Genomic DNA, 24,468 nt, shown 5'->3' with positions numbered 1-24,468 from the left:
CGTGTTGTAAATAGCTTCTTAACCCAGACACACAGTCTGTGCTTTAAAAAGTTAACGATTGTTCTTAAGACTTAATGTAAACAGATTAAATGATAAAAACAGATTCTATGTTTACTGATTAATCTTTCCGTATTTATTTGCTGAATATCTTTGCAATAAACACATCACCAATTTCCTATTTTTCTCTCTCCCTGTAACACCAGGTACAGGGAAGTCACTCAAAAAAAGATATATATTAAAATGAATAACAAACAACACAATGCATGGCTTCAAAGGTGTTTACTATTTGGTCAAACAAACATTTTTTTAATTGTCAGTTATAAAGAGAAATCTACATTAACATACATGTTAAATATTCATCTACTCTGCATTATTGCTAGGTGACACCATCGCATGGTCTGTGGGAAAATGTTAATTCCTGAGATCATTGTTGGCTTTTATCAATCACTTTCCTCACTGTCAGTCATCTTTCCTGAAGTGACTTGGGAGTGTGAATTGGGGTTAGGATGTTAAAGTGCAGACCAACTTTCTCCATCTGCTAAATGAGCAAGCAGGCCGTCTCACCTCCAAAAGGCACAAAAATAACCGCGGTGTGTGGAATTTTTTTTCAAGATATGCCATGGAGGAAAAATGTGGACTGAGCACAGAAGAGGAATGTTATGATTGCTTTCAATCGCCCAGAAGGAATGTGTGTTTTCTAGTTAATCAGTCCTTGAAGTACAGCAGTCCAGCTATTATTTTGCATCTATTTAAAATACACTCTGCTAAACAGTTATGTTGAATTTTAAAAGTAAATTGCTTAAACTTACATTCATTTTCTTCCTATAAACCAACATAGTCTTTCCCTTCACGATGCAAATACATGATACTTTGTAGTTGAATAGTCCCCGGCCCCACGCTTTCTGCCCTGGGTTGCGGTGCAATTACACCTGAGCCATAAAAAAAGCAATTCTGCATTTGTGTGGGAGCAGGGAGAGCTTCCACTTGGAGATGAGGTGTCAGATAAAGTCTGAACTTAGTAGGGCTAACAAAACTTTACTGATTGCATAACTCATATTATTTTAGGATAATTTTTTAAAACGAGCCTACAAGTCCCTAACTGAGATATAAAACAGAAAAAAAGCTATGAGCAATCTTTCTTTCCTGGGTTCATTAAGGCCTTGGAATCATTTAGATCCGTGTTGCATGCATTTTGCTTCTCTTCCACATTTTAATGTACTTGCCTGTGAAAGCACTAGGACAAATTAACTGAAAGAAAACCACTCTGAAACCACTTGAGCTTTTGAGCCTGCCACAGAGGTTTAAAGGCTTATACAACCTAGCCTGTGTTTCTCTCTCTGGATCTTCATGTCTAAATGATTGTCGAATGCATAAAACATGAAGAAGTGGGTACTGACCAAAGATCTCGTGTACCTGCCTTTTCAGACTGGAACTGAAAACCCTTTGAAGCATCTTTGACAACAAATAATGGCCTATTTCACAGATCTGAAAACAATAATCAGTTTTCCTGACCTACAGTTGAAAACAAAATTATCTTTTAACTAAATAGGATCAGCTTCAAAATCCCTTTGGAGATGTTTTTATTTATTAAATGCCTTCCTTGACAACAGCATCTTTCATTTCCTATTACTCCAATTCAATTTCTCCTGCATACAAAGTAATGAGAAGAATGGCTGTGAATCCAGTTAACATTCCAGCATTCTGAATCATGAAGTAAGTAAAATCGGTTTTTCTTCCAGTTACCTTTTCTCTCAGCATATCGTTCATCTCTGGAAACTAAGAGAAAGATACATTGTTAGATAACTGTCGCCATCTGGTGGTAAAACGTAAAACAGCCGCCTAGAGATTTCTGCGGGGTTGGGGCAGTGATGACTTAATTCAGATGTTTAAATGTTTTATTTAGCATAGCATATACATATAGCATAGTATAGATAGCATAAAAGGGATATCTAGCCCTATCAGACATCAACAAGAATAAAAGTATAGAAGTAGTGCTCCCCACCTGAGTTAATCAGTGGGACAGGATTTACCTCATTTTATGCCTTGTGTTTCTCTTTGTCCGCCTGTCTCTCTCCCGCCTTACTCTCTATGCTCCATTCACACCATTCTTTCAGGATCTCAAATGCATCCAAACTTTTTCTGTCCTCAAACTCATCACACCCACCCAAACTGCTATCTGACCTCTTCCCCCTCTAACTTCTCAATAAGCTCCATCCTTCAGGTTCCAGCTTCAAATCATACTTTCCAGCAAGGCTTCCCTTAGCCCCTCCTAACTTACACTAGAGTCCCCTAACTTCATCTCTCACCACATGTACTGCTTTTCTCCTTAGCTCACGGATTTTTTTTATTTGTAATTATTTAGTCATGTGTATGATTTTATTCATTGAATTTCTGGTTTCCTGTCTTTAAAGACAGAATGCCCCACAGATGCAGGGAGTGTGCCTCTTTTTGCTCACTCCAGTGTCCCCAGCACCTTGCAAATTCCAGGCCAGGCACAGAAATATCAATCAATAGTGGCTGATTAAATAAATCTTTAGGAATCGCTATACATTTAATTCTGTTCTCTTTAATTTGTGTCTTTCTGCTTGCTCTACCCCTCACAAAATCATAACGTTTTCAAATAAATTATGTACTGTTCCAGGATTGAAGGCTATAACAATCTCATTACAGTGAGCGCAATTAAAACTCCAGCTTCTGTTCTTAAAATCTACCCTTTCTCAGCAGATAAGCTCTACTAAAGGCTCCAATAGATCTGTAAATGCCAGCTTTTCAAAATGTATTACAAAATTATATATATATATATATACACACACATATATGTGTGTGTGTATATATATATATACACACACATACATACACACACACACACGCACACACATGCACACACACACGCACACGCACACGCACACACCATGGTGCATTGTACCAAAGCATCCAGGAGGCCTCCAGAACCCAATCAATCCATGTGCCTGATTTAAGAAAGTTGTTTTACCAGGATAAAATGAGTGAAAGCTGTGAACCTATTCTGAAAAAAGCAAACTGTTGTAGGACATACAACGTCACATATGAGTATCCTTTCCTTGAATGGAACAATTCTGATATTCTGTTCTTCTAACAAAGAACAGAAAAGTGATGGCCTGGCACAAATACAGTATGAGACACGAATTGTGTGAAGAACAATATAATGCAGTGATGTTTCTGAGGGATGACGTTCTTGCTCTGATCAGGGCCTGCACAGAACAGTGAGCAGAGCGAGAGGGTTATCATGTGGAGCCGAGAATGCAGATGAAGGAAACTAAATTATTAAATTATGTGTGTGATACATATTCAGTTCCAAACGCAAAGGAAATGCTCCTTGAATTGCATATATGTAGCACATTCTAATTTTCTAGAAAGCTGTCCATGATACATTTGAAAATGCACAGGGCACAGGTTCATTGATATTCTCTCTTTTACACACCACACACACACACACACACACACACACATAAATAAAGACACAGACACAGCATAAACACAGATACAAATATATACCAACCCATGTAAATATTGTCCAATTTCAATTTACCAGTTTTAGTTTAATCCAAAAGACTCCCACTCTTTAAAACTCTGAAATAACAAAATGCTATTTATTCTAACAAGTTATTCCCTTCCAAATGTGATATCCTGGGGTGCCTGTGTGGCTCAGTCGGTTAAGCATCTAACTTCAGCTCAGGTCATGATCTCACGGTTCATGGGTTTGAGCCTCTCATTGGGCCCTGTGCTGACAGCTCAGAGCCTGGAGCCTGTTTTGGACTCTGTGTCTCCCTCTCTTTCAATGCCTCTCCCCTGCTTGCACTCTGTCTCTCTCTCTCTTTCTCGCTCTCTCAAAAATAAACATTAAAAAAATTTTTTAAACAATAAAAAATGTGACATCCTCACAAAAGAGGGGGAGAAGGTCCAAGGGGGACATACTATAATAGAGTACAAGGCTTACCTACCACAAGGCAAAAAACCTGGGCCAATACCTCTACTTCAGCAAAAGTAAATCATTTCATCTTTTATCAATTAGATCATAGATCAAACGATCAATAAGAATCACTTTCAAGTTACTATTAGTACAAGAAGAATGATCTGTTGAGCCAGGAATGTTTTAATGACAGAATTTCCACACTGTGGAAAGTAGAAGGTCACCCTTAGTCAACTCACAACCCAGATGCTTATTTCTAAATTTTAAATTAAAACAAGATAAAAAATTTTAATTTCTTACCATATCTGCCAGAGAAATATAGAGGAACATGCCTCCAGCAAGAGCAAATATAATATTTGGAGCAAAATTGTTGCCCACCAAAATGCCAAAAGCCAGCCCAACATAGCAGGAGCATGCAGAAAGGAAATTGAATAACAAGGCTTGCCGAGTGCTCATTCCTGCACTGAGTAGGATCACAAAGTCCCCTAGAAAAAGAAGAAAATACCAAATAGTTTTTGCTATTTTTGGATGAGAGAAGATAAGCATCAGTATCCAACAAGGGCTCCTTCATTTAGATGCATCAGTGGGATTTTTAAGTGTGTCGCCTAAAATGTCTCACTCCAGGGGCGCCTGGGTTGCTTAGTCGGTAAAACGTCCAACTTCAGCTCAGGTCATGATCATGGGTTCGAGCCCTGCCTCGGGCTCTGTGCTGACAGCTCAGAGCCTGGAGCCTGCTTCGGATTCTGTGTCTCCCTCTCTCTCTGCCCCTCCCCAACTCACGCGCGTGCACTCTCTCTCTCTCAAAAATAAATAAATGCTAAAAATTTTTTTAAATAAAATAAAATGTCTCACTCCACTGAAATCAAGAAGTAACCAACTTTTACAGTATGATCAGAGCCCCTTACCTAACTCATGAGGAAATTCTTCACACAGAATTGCTATAGAGGTACTGAGTCCCTGAAGAAGAGACAAGGTACAGGAAGCCCCAATCGCCAGGCCATCGATGAAATTGTGGAGGGCGTCACTGAGGGTTACCATCCAGGCAATTGTCCCTATTTTTGACAGTTTGGGTCCCTTCAAACAGGTACATGAACTCGACTCTGTTTTTCCATCCTGTAAAATAACAGAAAATCAACCAACAAATTAAGCTACATTTCTTGAAAGTCTGAGAGTTACACAGAAAGGAGTAGGAGATGTGTTATGTATTGAGAAAGACAAATGGTTCCAACAGAAAGTCTTCATGGTGGCTAAGAACTCCTAATCATTTATAACAACAAAAACTTACCGTAGGGAGAAAGGAAATGAATAGACTGACAGGCCTTGAATGAGCTACCCAAAAGACATTTTACTTTGGTTTCCCCTTAAAAAATCCTTTTGATTTGTACAAACAGTTCTTACTATTGCCTTCCTAAAATGCAACAGATACTAACTGAAGAATTTGATTCATTTGCATACTTTAAAATAAAGGAAGTTTTTCACAGACCAAATGTAAAGTCTTTTTCCATGCTACAATGTAAATGTGAAACCCACATTTAAAGCACAATGACATCAAAGAACATTTATGGTAATCCGTCCTACATTATCTGAGCAGGTTATCTGGGCCTCAGTTTCTTCAACTGTGAAATGAAGATAACATACTACATGATTCATTTACTTTTCAATGACTTATTAAGTTTCTGCTGTGTTCCAGGTAGTGTATGTTGGGTGATTAAACTGTAATAATGCATTCCCTACTATCTCTAAATTTCAACGATTCTTTTAACATCTCAGGAAATGTGATTGGAACAGGCGTGCCTTTGCACTAACACCTCTGTCCGTTTTGAAACAAGAATAAAAACAGAAAAGCCTACAACAAAACCTTTGAAAGAATTTAGACTTCCATAAAATTTACAAAGTTGCATAAAACCAGATGCCAAACACCAACTCGAGCCATTTTCCAGAAACGGTAGAAAAAGAAACTAAAATGCAAATTTACTTTTAAGTAGGGATGCAATTTGCAATTAACTGGAGAGCATTTTATTCCTAATTCTCCTCCCCTCAACTCTACCTCAACAGCTAATCAACACATTTATTGAGCGGTGTCCTGGATGCTATGGGAAGGGCACACAAGTGGAAAATGCAACTTCTATCTTCAAGAAGCGCATTTGTATTAGAGAAACGTGATGTAAAGTATATGATTGACTTTGTAAAAAACATTCATTATACGTCCGGCTGAGAGGAGCTGCCTTCAGAGCCATCATCTGCAAGGTTTTAGATTTGTTTCGATGCCACTTCATTGCTCAAAACACTTTGGGGACTGGCTCTTTCAGAGCTGACTTTAGATCTTGCAATTTACATCCTTTCACCGTGTCGTTAGTGGCAAATTTTCATCTTTGGGGAATGTTTTTGTTTGTACACACAGCCAAAAGTCATTTGGAGCCACTATGTTCTTAAATGAACATGCAAAGGGCAAGGGCGGGGGGGGGGGGGGGGGGTGGCGGGGGTTGTTACTGGTAGCAGCAGTGGTTGTAGTAGTAGCCTGAGCCGTGATCGTAGTAGGAATAGACACAGTAAAGGCATAAAGTATTTATCATGTGCCAGGCCCTGCTCTAAGCACTTGAGATATTTAATTCCTTTGGAACAGCTCTGTGAATTAAGGACTACTATTATCATCATTTTAGAGTTGAAGAAACTAAAAATACAGAAATGTTGCTGAACTTATCCAAGGATGCAAGGGAAATACGTGGACTATTTTAGTAACTGTTTTACTACTTCAAATTTGTGGGAGGGTGGGGAGGGGACCACTTCTTGTCCAAAATAGGTTCTGAAGGCAATTCACAAGAAGAATACCCCCTTCTCTCAAAAAACTCATTTTTCTATTATTTTTTAATGTTTATTTATTTTTGAGAGAGGCAGACAGAATGCAAGCAGGGGAGGGGCAGAGAGAGAAGGAGACACAGAATCTGAAGCAGGCTCCAGGCTCTGAGCAGTCAGCACAGAGCCCAATGCGGGGCTTGAACCCATGGACCTGAGATCATGACCTGAGCCGAAGTCGGACACTTAACTGACAGAGCCACCTCCCAAAAAACTCTTCTAAACGCTTAAACCTCCCAAAAAACTCTTCTAAACACTTGAGTGTTCAGTCTTCCTTTGTTTTAAAGGTAAATCTCAGTGGCATAAAAAGAATTCCATCTGGTCTTCAAATGTGGTCTTTTTACTTTACAATGTTAAAAGATAAACTGAGGTAAATTTAAAACTCAAAGAATTTGAGCGAAAATTGATTCAAATTGGGCATTGTCAAGCCAGGTGTGGTTAGGAGTGCTCCATGGACAAGAGCGCAAGGGAGAGACTGTTACAGAGACAAGGCAGAAGCAATGCAAGAAAAGTACTGATTGGCTATAACTTAAAGACCCATTGGTTTTTTGTGACCAATTGTCTTTACATTTCGATTTCATAACCTTGAGACATTTACAGGCTTAGATTTTGGTTTGATTACATAGGCTGCCAAGGCATTAGAGCCACCTCAATCTAATGGCCTCCTTGTTTACTTACTTTAATAGTTAATATATCTTAAATGGACAACATACTAAACAATCACAATTTAGTATAGGTCATATGGGTGACTTGGGTAAGAAATGCCCCTGAACAGGAAGCAATAATTGCCAAAGAAACAGAAGTGGTCATGAGAAAAGCCATTGAGGAAGAGACCTTGGCTTTACAAAAACTTAGTGCCAAGAGACACTTAATAAGACCACTTGTTTTCATCTTCCAACTTGGTTTACCTAATCAAATATTTATATTTCTTTATTTACTTGTGAGGATTTAAGGAAAAGAATAAAAGACTAAAATTTGACTACCTGATATTATGTACAAAGTCGGTATACAAACTCCTTTAATTCTGAAAAAGAAATTAAATTAATATATCAGGCATGATCTCTTACCTCTAAGTACAGATATTACTGTGTTTATCATGCTTCCTTCTAGCTCTATAAACTTAGGTTTCAAATGACACTGTTGGGTAGGCTAACAGCCATACATTTTTAATAATTTTGGAACAAACATAAGTAGGCATACATTCACAAAGAGCTTATTTTTAATTCACCAAGTACTAAGTTACTGAGCAGAGGAAACACTAAATTCAAGTTCTTCTGGTTAAGTTACTGAATATTCTTCTCTCTCTTTTATTTTTGTTTACTGTTTTCATTGTTTGTTTGCTTGCTTGCTTGCTTCCTTGTGTGACTTAAACAATAAATCTGAGACTATTTCTAAGTTCACCCATGATGAGGCAACTCAATCTAGTGGAAAGATCTTAGGTCTAAAGCCCAGGAGAACCAAGTCCTAGCTTGGCTTTGACAAGAATTACTGTGGAATCATCAGTAAGGTTCTTAACATCTCTCATCTTAGTTATTAATGGAAATAAAAGTCAAAGCAAAGTGCACACTAATCAGAACTGAGGGAGAAAGAATATCATGGACCAAAGTTATAAAAGCAGAGGAGAGACTACAATCCCAACATAAGTATATTGGGGAAGAAACAAAAAGGGAAAAAAAGTACTAAAAAATCAAAATGAAAAAATCAAGTAGACTTATTGCAGAACCCTTTACATTTAAACAAAGAGAAGGGCCATCAAAAAGAGGAGGAGGGCACAAGGGGGGAGAAAAAGAAGAAGATGCAGAGGTGTGGCATGAGGAGGGAAGAGGAGGAAGACAAATAGAAGGAAGAGGAAGAGATGAAGGATGGAGAAAAAGAATAAAAAGGACGAAGTAGAGAAGAACAAGGGGGTAAGGAGGAGAAAAATGAGGAAAGAAAAAAGGACTTAGTTATCTTTCAGTAGGATATGAATCATATTAATACATCTTATGTGTGCAGTGAAGTATTATGCAGAGTAGTGGGGATGATGAATGTCTATTCCACATGTAAAAATGTCCAAAACACAGTGTTGAGGTAAATATATATATCTCAGCATGGCCAATCTTTTATTAAAATAAATAAAAATTTGGGGCGCCTGGGTGGCTCAGTCGGTTGAGCGTCCGACTTCAGCTCAGGTCACGATCTCGCAGTTTGTGAGTTCGAGCCCGCGTCAGGCTCTGGGCTGATGGCTCAGAGCCTGGAGCCTGCTTCCGATTCTGTGTCTCCCTCTCTCTCTGCCCCTCCCCCATTCATGCTCTGTCTCTCTGTCTCAAAAATAAATAAACATTAAAAAAAATTTTTTTAATAAATAAAAATTTAAATAAATATAATATTTTTGTTAAATATTTTGTCAAAATAAATTAAATAAATAAGTAAAATACATCTTATTGTAATTCCATGATGGTCTAAGTGCAAACATATTTGGAAGGATATTTACAAAATTGGTAATCACACATATCCTTGGGAGATAGCACCATTATAGATAATCCTTGAGGGTTCTTTTTCTTGTTATCTCTTATGGGTGTCCTAGATTTTTTTTGCACTTATTGTATATCATTTTAATACTTGGAAAACAAAACATTCAAGCCACAGGATGAGAACTAGCAAGAGGGAAAAGTGAACTTGTCATTATTCAGGAATTATCATCAGCAAACAAGGTAAAGCTGGAAAAACAGGCTGCCTGCCAGATTTTATCTGCATTGAAAAAAAGCATGTGCTATCCCACTAAAATGAAACTTTTTTGTTGGATTAATGGCTGCAAAGTCCAGCATGAGCACAGTCAGACCTCATTCTTCATTGGGAGAGTCAAGATGAACCATGATTAACAAAAACGTTCTTATAGTTTATTGTCTATATGTTTCATTGATAAGAAGGTAAAAGTAAACAACTATTGCAGGTAAAAGTTAAATTCCAAATTCTAAATCCCATGCTGAAAGAATTTTTCAGAGGAAGCACTCTGATAAAAATAAAACCAAACCAAGAGGAAAGGAACAACCTACTAAAAAGCATAATGAAGATGGCAAAAGGAAGTATAAATGACAACAAACAACAGATGAAACTTATATGCAAAGAAATATATAAACTCTGTGCCCATGAAACAAAAGTTAACATAATATAAATAAAAATGATACAATATCGTTTTAAGAAGCTGTAAAGAAGGGAGAGGGTTGATATTTAAGGAAAGGAGCACTGAATGCAAGCTAGCTTAAAGATTAAGAGATCTGTGTCTTGGCATCAAATGGGCATGGCTACTTCATAGCTTTGTGTCCTGTAGAAAGTTACTTGGGTCTTAGTTAATGCAATAAGACAAGAAAAGGAAATAAAAGGCATACACATACTGGGAAGAAATAAATAAAACTCTCTTGTTGGCAAATGACATGACTGTTTACGTGGAAAATCCAAAAGAATAGATGAAAAAGGTCCAAGAACTAATAAGCAATTATAGAAAGGTTGTACAACAAGACTAATGTACAAAATCGAGTTATTTCCTACATGCCAGCAATGAGTAAGTGGAGTTTGAATTTACAATCACAAAACCATTTACTGGCACCACCCCCAAAATGAAATAGGCATAAGTCTAACAAAATATGTACACAGTCTATATGAAGAAAAGCACAAAACTATGATAAAAGATATCAAAGAAAAACTAAATGGAGAGATATTCTATGTTTGTGGATTGGAAGATTCATTATTATCAAGATGTCAGTTCTTCCCAATGTGACCTAAAGATTCAATGCCACCCCAATCAAAATCCAAGCAAGTTATTTTGTGGGTATTTTGTGATTCTAAAGTTTATACGGAAAGGCCAAAGACCTAGAATAGCCAATACAACTTTGAAGGAATGGAACAAAGTTGGAGGAATCACATTACATGACTTCAAGACTTACTAATATAGCTACAGTAATCAAAACAGTGTGATAATGGTGAAAGAACAGACAAATAGATCAAGAAAATAGAAGTATTAAGCTGTGAAAAGACATGAGGAATCTTAAATGCATATTACTAAGTGAAAGAAGCCAATCTGAAAAAGCTACTTGTTGTATGATTACAACAATAAGACAGTGTGGAAAAGGCAAAACTATGTAGACAGTAAAAAGATCAGTGGTTGCCAGGGCAGTGAAAATACTCTACATGATACCACATTGATGGATATATGTCATCACACATTTGTCCAAACTCACAGAATGTACAACACCAAGAGTGAACTGCATACTATGGACTTTGGATGATCATGATGTGTCAGTGTAGGTCCATAAGTTGTAATAAATGTACTGACCCGGTGGGGGATGTTGATAATATGGGAGGCTATGCATGTGTGGAGGCAGAGGGTACATGAAAAATCTCTATACTTTATTCTCAATTTTGCTATGAACCTAAAACAGTTTACAAAGCACCCATATGTTAATGTCTTTGTTTTTTTGACGTTTACAACATCCTCATGAGGGAAACAGAACAGACACTGGTACTCTTAAAGATAATGAAAATGACGATCAAGAATACAAATGATTTAGTCAAAGCCACACAACACAGGAGCTGTTGGGATTAGGCTACTTAATTATTTACTGAGCACCTATTTTATAGCAGGCAAGAACTGTGCTGAGAACTGTGCTAAGAACTGTGGACAGAAATATAAATCAGAGAATCTCTGTCTTGTTGGAATTCATAATCCAGAAAGGAACAACCAAGATTCAAACTCCAGGCCTGTAATAAATAACTCTTATCTGCCCTTCCAGAATAACTCTCTACCCTCTCACCCTGCTCTGTCCTGAATGAGCCATCTCTACAGGCTCTTCGTCCTCCGGTTTTCATTTGAGATTGACCATTGGGTAGCTCTAGAGAGAGTTCAGTGGGAGAAAGGAGGGAGAACTTAGGGTATTTATTTTTCTGATACCCATTTGTTTGGTCATCTAAGGCTGTCCATGATCCTCAAATGAAGGCCACAACTCTCTTTGCAGATTTTAGTAACTGCTCTCTGAACTGGGTGTTATCTGGGCCAGTAAGTCATAAAATCAGCTGTTCACATCAGCATTCCATTATTAAATTGTATATATAAGAACAGCCCCACACCAGTCTTGAAGATACAAACAAATTGCAATGGCAGGTGACTTAGAACTCCGTGGTATCTGAACCTTATGCTTCATTTCTTTTCCTTCAACAACAATAGGCTTCATGGGGAGTTCCCTAAAGCCAGTTAACTATGGAGAGAGCTGTAAGTGCTGCAGCACCAGCCAGCTATACAATTTTACTCACAATAAACTTAAAATACAGTGATAAAGGAGAATTCTTCACATGGGCAGAACTTTTGAGTGTAGTGTTAAACTTCACATAGAAGAAATGACTGAGATATAGATCTACACTAACTAGTGAGTTGGGGCTAAAAAGTTGACTAGGTGGCCAGAAACTTCCAAAAACCAAAATTGGAAATTGGTAGACAGGAGATCTGGACAGAAACATACAGATGGACCTCTTGTAAAAGGCGCAGAGTGTGAAGATAATTCTATTCCGTTAAATCTCATAAGGGGCTATCATAAGGGTAGTCTCTATAACAAAGTGAATAAGAAGATCTGACTGTAGGGGCTCCTGGGTGGCTCAGTCGTTTAAGCATCTGACTCTTGGTTTCGGTTTCGGTTACGATCTCATGGTTCATGAGGTTGAGCCCCACATTGGGCTTAGCCCTGACAGTGTGGAGCCTGCTTGGAATTCTCTCTCTCTCCCTCTCTCTCTACCCCTCACCTCCCCACACCCTCTCTTTCTCTCTCAAAATAAATCAGTAAACTCTAAAAAAAAAATAATCTCACTGTAAACTTCACTTGGTATCTTTCATCAGCCATCTCAATATTTGTTTAATGGGCCCATAAACAAAAGGGTCAGAATAGTGGGGATGGAGACTATTCACAGCTCAGCATTCTCTTCCTCTAGCCAAAGTGATTTGGCTTGCCAACACTGAAGAATGTCCAACCTGTCAAAAACCAGGATTAATGCTGAACCCCTCAAAAAAGGCATCATTGCCCAATGGGGCAGGAAAGCCCAGCTGGCTGTACACAGAGGCAGGATGATTGCATCGATGATTCCTCATCATACAGGGGTACTCTTTGGACTCACAAATATAGGCATATATAATACGCCTTCCTTGCTTTCAGTGTTTCTGCTAGCACCATCATTCATGGACTTATGGTACACCTGATAAATAGCCAAGATAACCTTTATAAATGGTCTCCAAACCATTTTATAGCAAAAGAAATGAGACAATGGGCTCAATCCTTAGAATTCACAAGTCATATCACTTGTCTCTTCATCGAAGACACCAGCTAGATAGAAATATGGAATGACCTGCTGAGGGCTCAGCTAGATTGTAAGCTAAGAGAAAAACCCTGAGAGATTGGAATTCTGCCCGTAGGCTGTAGATACGTGGCTGACACTAGCAGCCGAATATATGGGGCTATCACCGCTATAGAGGATGTACAGATACAGAAACCTTAAGGTGGCCCACTGCATGTTTACACCTAATAACCCACCTGAAGAATTTTTGCTTCCTGTCCCCAACACCTTAGACTTGGTGAGTTTGAAGGTCCTCATGTCCAAGGGAATAATTCTTCCACCAGGAAACATGGTCATCATTTTCTGATTCATTGGAAGTAGAGATTAACTCCAGGAAATTTAAAGTTCTTTGTATCCCTAAACCAATAGGTAGATGAGGAAGTCACTATGTTGCCTAAGATGATGACACACCGTGATCAGGAAAACCTGAGTTTCTGCTACAAAATAAAGATAAGAATAATGTTTGGAACTCAGGAAATGCAGTGGGGCACTTCTTAATATTCCTTTTCCAGTGATCCTGGTCGAGGAAGAACAGCAACAACCCAGTAAGGACAAGACCACCCAGGATTCAGATCTTGCAGGAATGAAGATCTGGGTCACTTCAGTTGGAAAAGGACCTCATCAGTCAAGGTGATGCCAGACAGTGAGGTAAATACAGAAGGTTTAGTGGAAGGAGGCAGCTATAATTACCGACGTAGGCCTTATAACCATCTACAAAAGTGAGAATCAGCTGTAACTTTAAATTCATATTCCTTAATTGCATCTCTCCCCCCATCTTCCTCCCCTGGTATTTTATATGAAGAATACTGGTGGTGGCCAACATTTTAGTTCTAGATTGCATATTGAATTGTTATCACAGAAGGATGATACAGCACACAGTAGTTGATGGGGATTTATGCAGTTTCTGTGCTGGGTACATGCATTTTTCACCCAGATGAAGGGCAAGAGTGGAGGCTGAGAGAAAAAAAGGGGTGGAGTATACCAGATATCTTTCAATTCCCACTCCAGACCCACTTTCTACCCTTCTTTTTCCAGTTCTTTGTTCTATGAGACCAGTACCAACTGCATCAAAGGGCTCCCATGTGCCTGGCTTCTAGCTGGCTCCAAACAGAGAGCTCTAATACAAAATGGGAGGGAAAGAGGAGAGGGAGACCAAGGTACTTATTCCATGGGCTCCTTCCTTGAGGGGTAACTTGAGCTGGTTACGTACCTCAGTAAAGATCACTGTTCCACACACAGTGTTTTTCTGTACAAGACTACCTCTTAGATTCTACCAACTTCTTCCTTCCCTTTTCCCTTTCATTATTCATAGTTGGTAAGATTACTCATAGCTCCATGATTTCAAGTCCCACTTTTACTGCACTGTCCTTTGTGGTTCACCTATACCTTGCTCAGAGTTTTCTAAAGTGTCCCTTTCATACTTATTATTTATCCTTATTTGAATGTGCCACCTCTTTCTGGAAAGAACATGACTGCTATAAAAAGTCTAATGCTCTTTCTACACTGACTTCTCACAGACTCTACATAAACCACGAAATATATTTTAATGGGAAAATTTACAAAAAGGATTAAATAGATATAAATATATCATAAAGAGTTAGTGCCATACAATATCACACTTTAGTGGGCTTTACTTTAAGACTGTATTTTCTAGTAGTCTTAATGTATTTTATAGTTGGTGGTTCCTTTGTCCTTCCTCCATCCCAGAAAAGTCAGTCTCAGATCACTATAACCAAAATGAAACTTCATATTGGAAAGAAGAAATCAATTTTATCTTTAATGTGTTTCACAAAATATAATTCAAATGTGCTCAGTCTTTAGTCATTTGGTTTTAGGAAAATCTCATAACTATTTCCAAAACTCTCCTTGCTAATGAAAATAGCCATTAACAGGAAAATAACAATTTTCAGAAACCTTGAAAATTGTTTCCCTTCCCTCCATCCCTTCAGGGGAATGTGAGTAAAGTTGTTTTGGTCTTTAGGAGTTGAAATAATTGCCTTTCATGTTCAGTTTGGGACCATATCATTTTACTGTCTTAGACAAAAATAACTTAGGAGAAATCTGACAGGTTTTCAAGAAATACGCTACTATTTTGCCAATGGAATTGAAAGTATACACTAATTAAGTATTTGCAGTTATCCTAATGGACTATTTACACCACTCTAAAAGGCTGCCTACTGCTACTACAGATAGAGATAGCATTAATGCTCTGGTACATTCGGGAAGCAGGATATCATTTCTTATAAAAAGCCTGCATAATGTGTGCCCGGGCCAGCACAACTCTCACTGTTACTGAGAAGTCTTAAAGGGAGTCAGGAGGCACCAGGAAACTGGTTAAGTTTTAATGTAAGCTGGAGAATGTTGCTAGGCTCTTGAAAAGTAGTGTTCCCAAAATACATGAATATCTACATTGCTCAGCATCAAAGCTTCCAGAATAGTTCAAACAAGGACAGAGGGTTAGGATGGGGTGTGGTAGAGGAACCGGCCCCATGTGGCAACTGCCTGTTGTGTAACTACCATTTGACATGAGTTATGTCAAAAGAACTGAAATGTTGGGGCACCTGGGTGGCTCAGTCGGTTGAGCGACCGACTTCACCTCAGGTCATGATCTCACAGTTTGTGGGTTTGAGCCCTGCGTCAGGCTCTGTGCTGACAGCTCAGAGCCTGGAGCCTGTTTCGGATTCTGTGTCTCCCTCTCTCTCTGCCCCTCCCCCACTCATGCTCTGTCTCTCTCTGTCTCAGAAATTAAATAAACATTAAAAAAAAAAAGAACTGAAATGTAGAAGATCCCACCCAATGTACTACAAATTATTGATTAACCAACCTTCGACAGCTGAAGGAGTGCTCTCTGATTGGCAGAGGAGATTTAGAAATGCAAGCCCCTTAGAGCAAGAAGCTTGGGAAACATGAAAAGAGGCAAGAAAGGAGAGATGACAGAAGGGACAAGAGCAAGGACTAACTGCAGTCACTGTGATCAAGCAGGTAACTAGGACACTAGGGGAGGTGTTAAGAAATAAACAATCTGCTGAGAGAGATCGAAATGAGCAACAGAGAGTTAGAAATAAAAACCCTGAGACACCAGGGCGGCTCAGTCGGTTGAGCGTCCAACTTCGGCTCAGGTCATCAGCTCGTGGGTTCGAGCCCCATGTCGGGCTCTGTGCTAACAGCTCAGAGCCTGGAGCCTACTTCGGATTCTGTGTCTCCCTCTCTTTGCCCCTAACCCACTCTCATTCTGTCTCTGTCTCTCTCAAAAACAAACATTAAAAAAATTTTTTAAGAAATAAAAAGCTGTTCTCCGTGAGGGGGCAGCCAGCAGGCTGGTCTATATTTCAGTGTAGACATCAGAGCCCATCTCTACTTCATATTTGGAAAGTGAGGAGTAGAAATGTACAGGAGATAAGGGCACCAGGACCTCGTTCCTCTTAACGATGTCACTACGACACTCTGAAGATTTGTTCCCCAGTTTAGGAAGTTTTATAGTGGAGAACTGAGCATGGAAGGCACAGGACATACTCATTAGCACAGAACAGTAAGAATGATAACATCAATAGTATAAGTTATTTAATCTTCCCCACAGCCCTATGTGGTTCCTATTCCCATTTTACAGGTGAGAAAACTAAGGTATAAAGAGGTTAAATAACTATGCTCAGTCCTACCTCTAGAGAGGAGCAGAGACAGGACTTAAATGCCTATGCCAAACAAGCACACCATGATCTCTAGGAGAAGTGGAATTTTGTTCTCTTTCTTGTTCGCCCCTATTCATCCAACATTTAGTACTGCAGGCACTCTGAATGTTTGTTGTCTGAAGAAATGAAGGCATAATAATAGTAAAGTACATTTTCTCTCATGACAGGCTCACAAATCACTGTCACATGAAGCATCTATTCCAATCTCTCCAAAGAGCAAACATACGGGCACTTACGTACAACGTGAGAAGGGTGTGCATAGAAGAATGTTCGTTAATCAATTCCAAATTGGTTCATCTATATTAAAAAACTCTAAAAGTGCAGAAGTTTTTTTGTTGTCCTTTGTTGGTTTTTTTTTTTTCCTTGCCATTTCTTTGTGAATGAAAGTTGTGGAGCCAGACCAAAAGCTCCTGGAAGACAAGGATTTGTTTTCATTTCAGCCCAGAGTTTAACATTAGTAGGTGCTTAATAAATGTTTTCTTTAAAAAAAAAAAAAAAAGGATGGGGAAATGGGCCTTGTTTTTGCTAAAGCGAGTAGAGGAGTGGAATGTGGAAATTACATTGTAGTGGACAGATCTCAGAGTCCTCCCACCCCCATCCCAGTGACCATTAAAGGGCAGAAGACTTTTATCAGCAGCCACCCTGCATCTAACTTTAGGAGACAACACACTTTCAGAAGATTGTTGGAGAAAGGGGCATAAATATAAGAATAGTGGCAACAAACACAACTAACACTTGTTGAGTGCTTACTGTTTTCAAGGCATTCTCCTGAATGCCATGGGATGAGTACTTCTAATACCCTAATTACAGATGAAGTAATAAGGATACTAGAGATAAGGCCCTGACCAAAACCACACAGCTAAAAATGGGAAAGCCAGGACTTGAACCCACAGGATTTGCCTCCTAGGCCCATGCAATAAAAGCCAGAGACTGCTCAAAAGAACTGAGTTTTTCAAACAAGAAATTCTGAGTTCAGTAGTTTCTTATTACAAGAATGGATTAGTTTATTGCTGCCACCAGCCTCTATCCTGTTAGGTACCGTGATTCAAGAATCTCTGGTTTTGAGTAAAATACACCAAGCTGATGTTCTGAGGTTTGCCAACACTTGATACACACTGAAAATACTTCCATTCATAGAGGGGAAAAGACACCATCCTTGGACTTTCAAATCCATATAATCTGTTGTCTACAGACCACATTATGGATGGAAAAATACAGTTGCTTTCTTGACTGCCCCTTCCTGAGTTTGTTACATTTCACAAAATGTAATTTTAGGACCAGAAGCTCATTTGAGGTTATGGATGTATTTAAATATTAGAACACAGTAACACTTTGTAGAAAGATTTACATCTCGATTTTTCTCCAATATCATTTTATACCAGCATCTGCTGTGCCCCAGCTACTCTGACCTTCTTTCTATTCCTAAAACCCACCAAACTCTTTCCCACCCTGCAGACCTAGGACTGGCGGTTTCCTCAGCCATGACCTTCTTCTCCCTCATCTTTGCATGGATAGTTGCTTCTTATCATTCAAATTTTAGCTTAAATATGTCCCTCACCACACAAACTAAAGTAGCCACTCAGACATCATCACATCACCAACTTTTAATTTCCTCAATATCATATGCAACCCTAGGACACTGAGCTGTGAGTCCCATTGGAACAAAAAGAGTGCCAGAAAGCAGGAACATATTCTAATTTGCCACAACATATTTCCAAAAACATAGAACAGAGCCTGGCACTGGGCAGGTGATCACAGGATACATGACAAGTGAGTGAATGACAGAATGAATAAATGAATGTCAGCCTCTTGCCTTTTAATGTAGCTTCACTGATTTGACTTATAGACTAGAACGTCAATCAGAACATGAAATGTTATCACAAAAGAAGTCCCAATTTAAGATTGCCATTATTGTTCTAATATATAAATTACATGACTCTGAAATTTTTGTCAAAGTCACCAAAACTACAAAGAATCCAGAGAAGATGTGGACTGTTTCTTCCCGGTAATGGATTTTTGCCATTTTACTTCCCAAAAGTAAAACAATCTCTGGGTCTCTGGGGCACCTGAGTGGCTCAGTTGGTTAAGCATCTGACTCTTGGTTCTGGCTCAGGTCATGACCTCATGGTTCAGGAGATTGAGCCTGGCATTAGGCTCCACATGGACAACATGGAGCCTGCTGGGGATTCTCTCTCTCTCTCTCTCTCTCTCTCTCATTCTCTCAAAATAAATAAATACACATTTTTAAAGGAAAAAAAAAAGGTAAAACAATCTCTAGATTTAGGTGTTTGTTTTGCAGCCTAGAAAACTATTAATGATGATCCCTCACTTCAGTTTTTCTGATATGCACCTTATTACCTACTAATTAAAGCAGATGAACTAGAAAGTATCAGACCAGAGACCTGCAAGGTTTACTGAACTTACAAAGATAATCTTTATTGGTGCTTTCTCAGCTATGGAACTTTTTTTGACTATAATCTACTTTCACTAAGTTGTTCTAAAGGTTAAAAAAAAGTCATTTTCTTTTTTTTATAATTTATTTATTTTTTAATTGACATCCAAGTTAGTTAGCCTACAGTGTAACAATGATTTCAGGGGTAGATTCGTTAGTGCCCCTTACCCATTTAGCCCATCCTCCCTCCCACAACCCCTCCAGCAACCCTCTGTTTGTTCTCCATATTTAAGAGACTCTTATGTTTTGTCCCCCTCCCAATAAGGTTTTTTTCATTAAGCAATTCAATACTCCTAAGTAGAAGATTCAATGAAATACCATTTTAAGAATAACTGGGCTCACACATTGGGCTCTTTCTTTTCTACTAATAAGAACTCAAAATTTATAATACATCTGAATAGGTTGGTACACTGACTAATATGACAAGCAAAGGTAAAAACAGGAGAAAGTCACTACTTAAAGAAAATAAATGAGTTATTAACTTAATTGGAATGAGAGCCTCAGAAAAGGTCTGAAATTCCCTACCTAAAAAGCAGGCATATTGTAAAATCAAATTTCACCACCCAATCAATGCTCTGACTCTAATTTGTTGGTACATTTGTTACAGGGTGCCTGGGTGGCTCAGTCGGTTAAGCATCCGACTCAGTTTTGGCTCAGGTCATGATCTCACGGCTTTTGTGGGCCAGCACATAAGGCTCCAGCATGGAGGCTGCTTGGGATCCTCTCTCTCCCTCTCTAGCTGCCCTTCCCCCACTCATGCTGTCTCTGTCTCTCTCAAAATAAATAAACTTAAAAAAAATTTTTTTTAAAGTGAGCATCTAATTTGGTCTTCAGACACCCTCAATTATTTTTTTTATTGACTAAGATTATCAGTGAAGTATTAATAGTTTTAAAAGTGGTATTCTTGATCTGGACACGTGCCTGAGACATAAAAATGAATATATATGAATAGAGAGACAGATAAATATCTACAGTTGAGTGTGTGTGTGTGTGTGTGTGTGTGTGTGTGTGTATGACAATCTGCTAATACTCTACTATATAGTATAGTACTACCAAACTCAAAAAACATCTTGGCAAGTCCACACGTCATTTGCAAGATGCTTTCACTTTGTGATCTTTCTAATTTAGGATCTTTATTTAAAAATATATGGAGCAAATATAACCCGGAATAACCGAATATAGGATAAAGTCTATCTCCCCAAGTACTTCTCCCTGGGACATAAATTCCATTTATTACAATAAAACAACTCAAGCTTTGACATATTTTCCATCATGCAATCTACTGAGTAAAAATTACTTACCAGGTCTTGATCCATTATTCCCAAACTGCAAGATGGAGCATGTAAAGAATATAGCACTTTATAAGTATTTTCAAATGATAGCAGAAGTCAAAGAAAAGACAGAGGCCTATTTTGGCAAGTCCAGTATTTATGACATTGAACATCCTTTATAATGCAATCTTTAAAAATTTTGAAAAAAACTGATGTTAAAGACACACCAGGAATAGAACGTGTATTTAAATTCTTCCATTGCTTATGCTGGTTTGCAACTGGGCTTTCTTTACAATAGAATTAAGCAACTTTCTGATGTCCAGAATAATTTACTTGAACCTCTTAAATTTCTTCCTCCTTCATCAAAAGAAAAATGTGTTGACATCCATTCTCATTTTTTTTTACCAATCAGCATGCATGACAGAGCAACACAGAAATTTTTCATTATACTAATAGGGGGAAAATTAACTTGACATCAAGCTTAATTGAGTAAAACCTCACTAATTCTTCTAAATAGGGATAAGTCCTGCTTGATTAGTGAAAGCAATTTAGTACAGAACATGTTTAGATAAATACACTTTTATTGCTTTCTACAACTCACACCAGCAAATGGCTCCCACAGCAAGCGTGGTGGGGGGTGGGTAGAGGTCCTGAAGAAAACTGCCACATTGTAGGGATAAAACTAATGTAGCGTATTAATTACCTAATCACAACTCAGTTATTATTTCTTTAGGTCACTTAAAAACCTTAGGAGCACCTTGCCTTATGAGAATTATTCAAAACAATTCTTACAGACACTACCAAGATAGTCTACAGCCCAGCATGTAGCCCAGCATATAAACAAAATATAACAAGTCATAATTCATCAGCTACGACAGATTGGTAGAGTCAAAATTAAGGAGGTTTCACTGTGCAGGCAATCCTCAACTCACTACAAGTTGTATTTCAGAAATTCACTTGTAAATTCATTGTTAGACATCGGAACTGATTATAGCAATGTTCCCCCAGCCCTTAGGATGTTGGTGTCATGTGTACCGAAAGGAATATGGAATTGGGAATCAGGACCCCAGAAGGGGATTTCATCATAGCTTCGCCATTTATCATCTGGGTGAACTTGAGTGAGTGACTTAAGCGTCTTTAGTTACTCATCTGTAAATAAATTTAATACCTATTTCACAGGCCTGTTGTAAGAATCCAACATAATAAGAGCTGTAAAGTACCTACTATTCAGTGCTACCTACTTTCGCCCCTAGGCATTTCTTTTCTTCTTTCAAGTATCCCTCTACACCAGAGGGATTATCTAGGAGGTTCTAGAAGCACTTCAATGGGTTCATGAACCCCTTTATATTGTACATAATAATTGGTGGGCATGTATATTCTTCTGTTGCAAAAGTTAATGTGCTTCATCAAAAAGCTTCCTGAGGGGAATGATTAAGAATACTCTATAGGCACATTTCCCTAAATTTTTCAAAATTTTAAATGGCCAAATGTTTAAAAATAATAATTGGAAGTATCCTCTGCATCTCGGTTACCATTTCACCAAATCTTATTTACCTAGCAGCCTCCCACCCACCCTTTGAGTTGGGTACAAGCATCGGGGCGCCTGGGTGGCTCAGTCAATTAAGTATCTGACCCTTGATTTCAGCTCAGGTCATGATCCCATGGTTCATGAGATTGACCCCTGTGTCAGGCTCTACACTGACCAGCACGGAGCCTGCTTGTGATTCTCTCTCCCTCTCTCTCTCTGCCCCTCCCTCGTGCATGCTCTCTCATTTTGTCTCTCAAAATAAAGTAAACTCTAAAAAAAAAGATGGGTACAAGCATCACCTTCTCAGGAGAGTACCCATGCCGACTTCACTTGGATTGCCACCCACCTTAATGTGTGCCACATCTTTCTTGGCAACTGTGCGTACCTCTACTACAGTACTCATCACACTACAGTACAATTTTTTTTAATGTTTATTTATTTTTGAGAGACAGCATGAGCTGGGGAGGAACAGAGAGCGAGGGAGACATAGAACATGAAGCAGGCTCCAGGCTCTGAGCTGTCAGCACACAGCCTGACGCGGGGCTTGAACTCATGAGCCGTGAGATCATGACCTGAGCCGCTTAACCAACTGAGCCACCCAGGCGCCCCTACAATTTTTTTTTTACATGTCTATAAGTACCTTTAAGGAGTACCAAGTACATGATAGATGCTTGCTTGTCAAGTAGGCAAGAATTTTTTTCTCACATTTTTGTGATTTCGATTTCTCACATTTTTGTGATGTTTGGATTTCATTAAAAGTATTCATTTTATGGGCAGAAAACATGAATAGACACTTCTCTAAAGAAGACATCCGGATGGCCAACAGGCACATGAAAAGATGCTCAACGTCGCTCCTCATCAGGGAAATACAAATCAAAACCACACTCAGATATCACCTCACGCCAGTCAGAGTGGCCAAAATGAACAAATCAGGAGACTATAGATGCTGGCAAGGATGTGGAGAAATGGAACCCTCTTGCACTGTTGGTGGGAATGCAAATTGGTGCAGCCACTCTGGAAAGCAGTGTGGAGGTTCCTCAGAAAATTAAAAATAGACCTACCCTATGACCCAGCAATAGCACTGCTAGGAATTTACCCAAAGGATACAGGAGTACTGATGCATAGGGGCACTTGTACCTCAATGTTTATAGCAGCACTCTCAACAATAGCCAAATTATGGAAAGAGCCTAAATGTCCATCAACTGATGAATGGATAAAGAAATTGTGGTTTATATACACAATGGAGTACTACAGGGCAATGAGAAAGAACGAAATATGGCCCTTTGTAGCAACGTGGATGGAATGGAGAGTGTGATGCTAAGTGAAATAAGCCATAAAGAGAAAGACAGATACCATATGTTTTCACTCTTATGTGGATCCTGAGAAACTTAACAGAAACCCATGGGGGAGGGGAAGAAAAAAAAAAAAAAAGGAGGTTAGAGTGGGAGAGAGCCAAAGCATAAGAGACTGTTAAAAACTGAGAACTGAGGGTTGATGGGGGGTGGGAGGGAGGGGAGGGTGGGTGATGGGTATTGAGGAGGGCACCTTTTGGGATGAGCACTGGGTGTTGTATGGAAACCAATTTGACAATAAATTTCATATATTGAAAAAAAAAGTATTCATTTTAGCTGATGAGAAGCATGCAAATCAGGAAGTAACTTAGCTGTGTTAAAAGCACTCTGCATATGACTGCTCTAAGTTCAAATTAATCCTGACCTCTCTGAAACCCAGTTTCCTCATCTGTGAAATGTACATAATCCCGCCTACCAATCGAGGTTGTGCATGAATAGTGTTTGTTAAGTACTGAGTATATTCCCTGCATGTGCTGGGTACCACCGTCGTCACACACCAACTACCACCACCACCATCACTGCTGTCAATTTTTCAGGAGTGACAAGTAATAGAAATCTGACATGTACTTGACACTGACTATGTTTTAGAGACTAGAGAAAAGAAACTGTGCAGAAACAGCTTTCCAGGAAGGAGAATGCAAAATCATGTTTCTGGAACTTCAGCATAGGAGCAAGCTACTTCCATATGTGACGGCCTGGTTCCTTGCACTTTCCATCCTCTAAAGGTAGCAGGCATGCCATTCTCTCTGTCTGCAACAGTCTGGAACTCTACCCAGATGGACTATTGCTCTCTCTGTCTCACATCTGTGCAGAGCGGTGCCCACATCTGTGGGCCCTGGGCTATAAAGTTCAACATGTTCAACCCTGAAAGTAAAGACACAAGCTCAGGGCTGAGAATTCTGCCTTTCTGCCCAGCAATCTGTTATGATCTCTAGTCACCTCCCCCATATCAACAGAGTCCAATCCAAACCCTTTCCATTGTTCCCCAACCCCACGTTCACTGCTACTTCCCCTTTGCCTGAG

General features: G+C 39.0%; 1 protein-coding gene and 1 long non-coding RNA gene across 3 annotated transcripts in view; both read right to left on the bottom strand.

Annotated features, from left to right (window-relative positions):
- Positions 1 to 264: 264 nt before the first annotated feature.
- SLC39A8 (solute carrier family 39 member 8) overlaps positions 265 to 24,468 on the bottom strand; it is a 79,905-nt gene continuing 55,701 nt past the window's right edge. For both annotated transcript variants that reach the window (XM_053901381.1, XM_019415936.2), the window contains exons 7-9: positions 4,855 to 5,062; positions 4,250 to 4,434; positions 265 to 1,776 (exon numbers count right to left, since the gene is read on the bottom strand). In XM_053901381.1, coding sequence (XP_053757356.1) covers positions 1,627 to 1,776; positions 4,250 to 4,434; positions 4,855 to 5,062 — 543 coding nt within the window. In that variant the 3' untranslated portion in view covers positions 265 to 1,626. The remainder of the gene's footprint in view (positions 1,777 to 4,249; positions 4,435 to 4,854; positions 5,063 to 24,468) is intronic.
- LOC128776575 (uncharacterized) lies at positions 16,807 to 19,051 on the bottom strand. Its single transcript, XR_008421723.1, has 2 exons — positions 17,079 to 19,051; positions 16,807 to 16,958 (listed from the first exon to the last, which is right to left on the bottom strand). It is a non-coding gene; the product is annotated as an uncharacterized LOC128776575 (long non-coding RNA).

This window comes from Panthera pardus, unplaced genomic scaffold (genome assembly GCF_024362965.1).
Source record: "Panthera pardus isolate Hobbes unplaced genomic scaffold, ASM2436296v1 HiC_scaffold_13, whole genome shotgun sequence".
Classification (NCBI taxonomy): Eukaryota; Metazoa; Chordata; class Mammalia; order Carnivora; family Felidae; genus Panthera; species Panthera pardus.
This window is presented reverse-complemented; position numbering and strand designations above follow the sequence as displayed.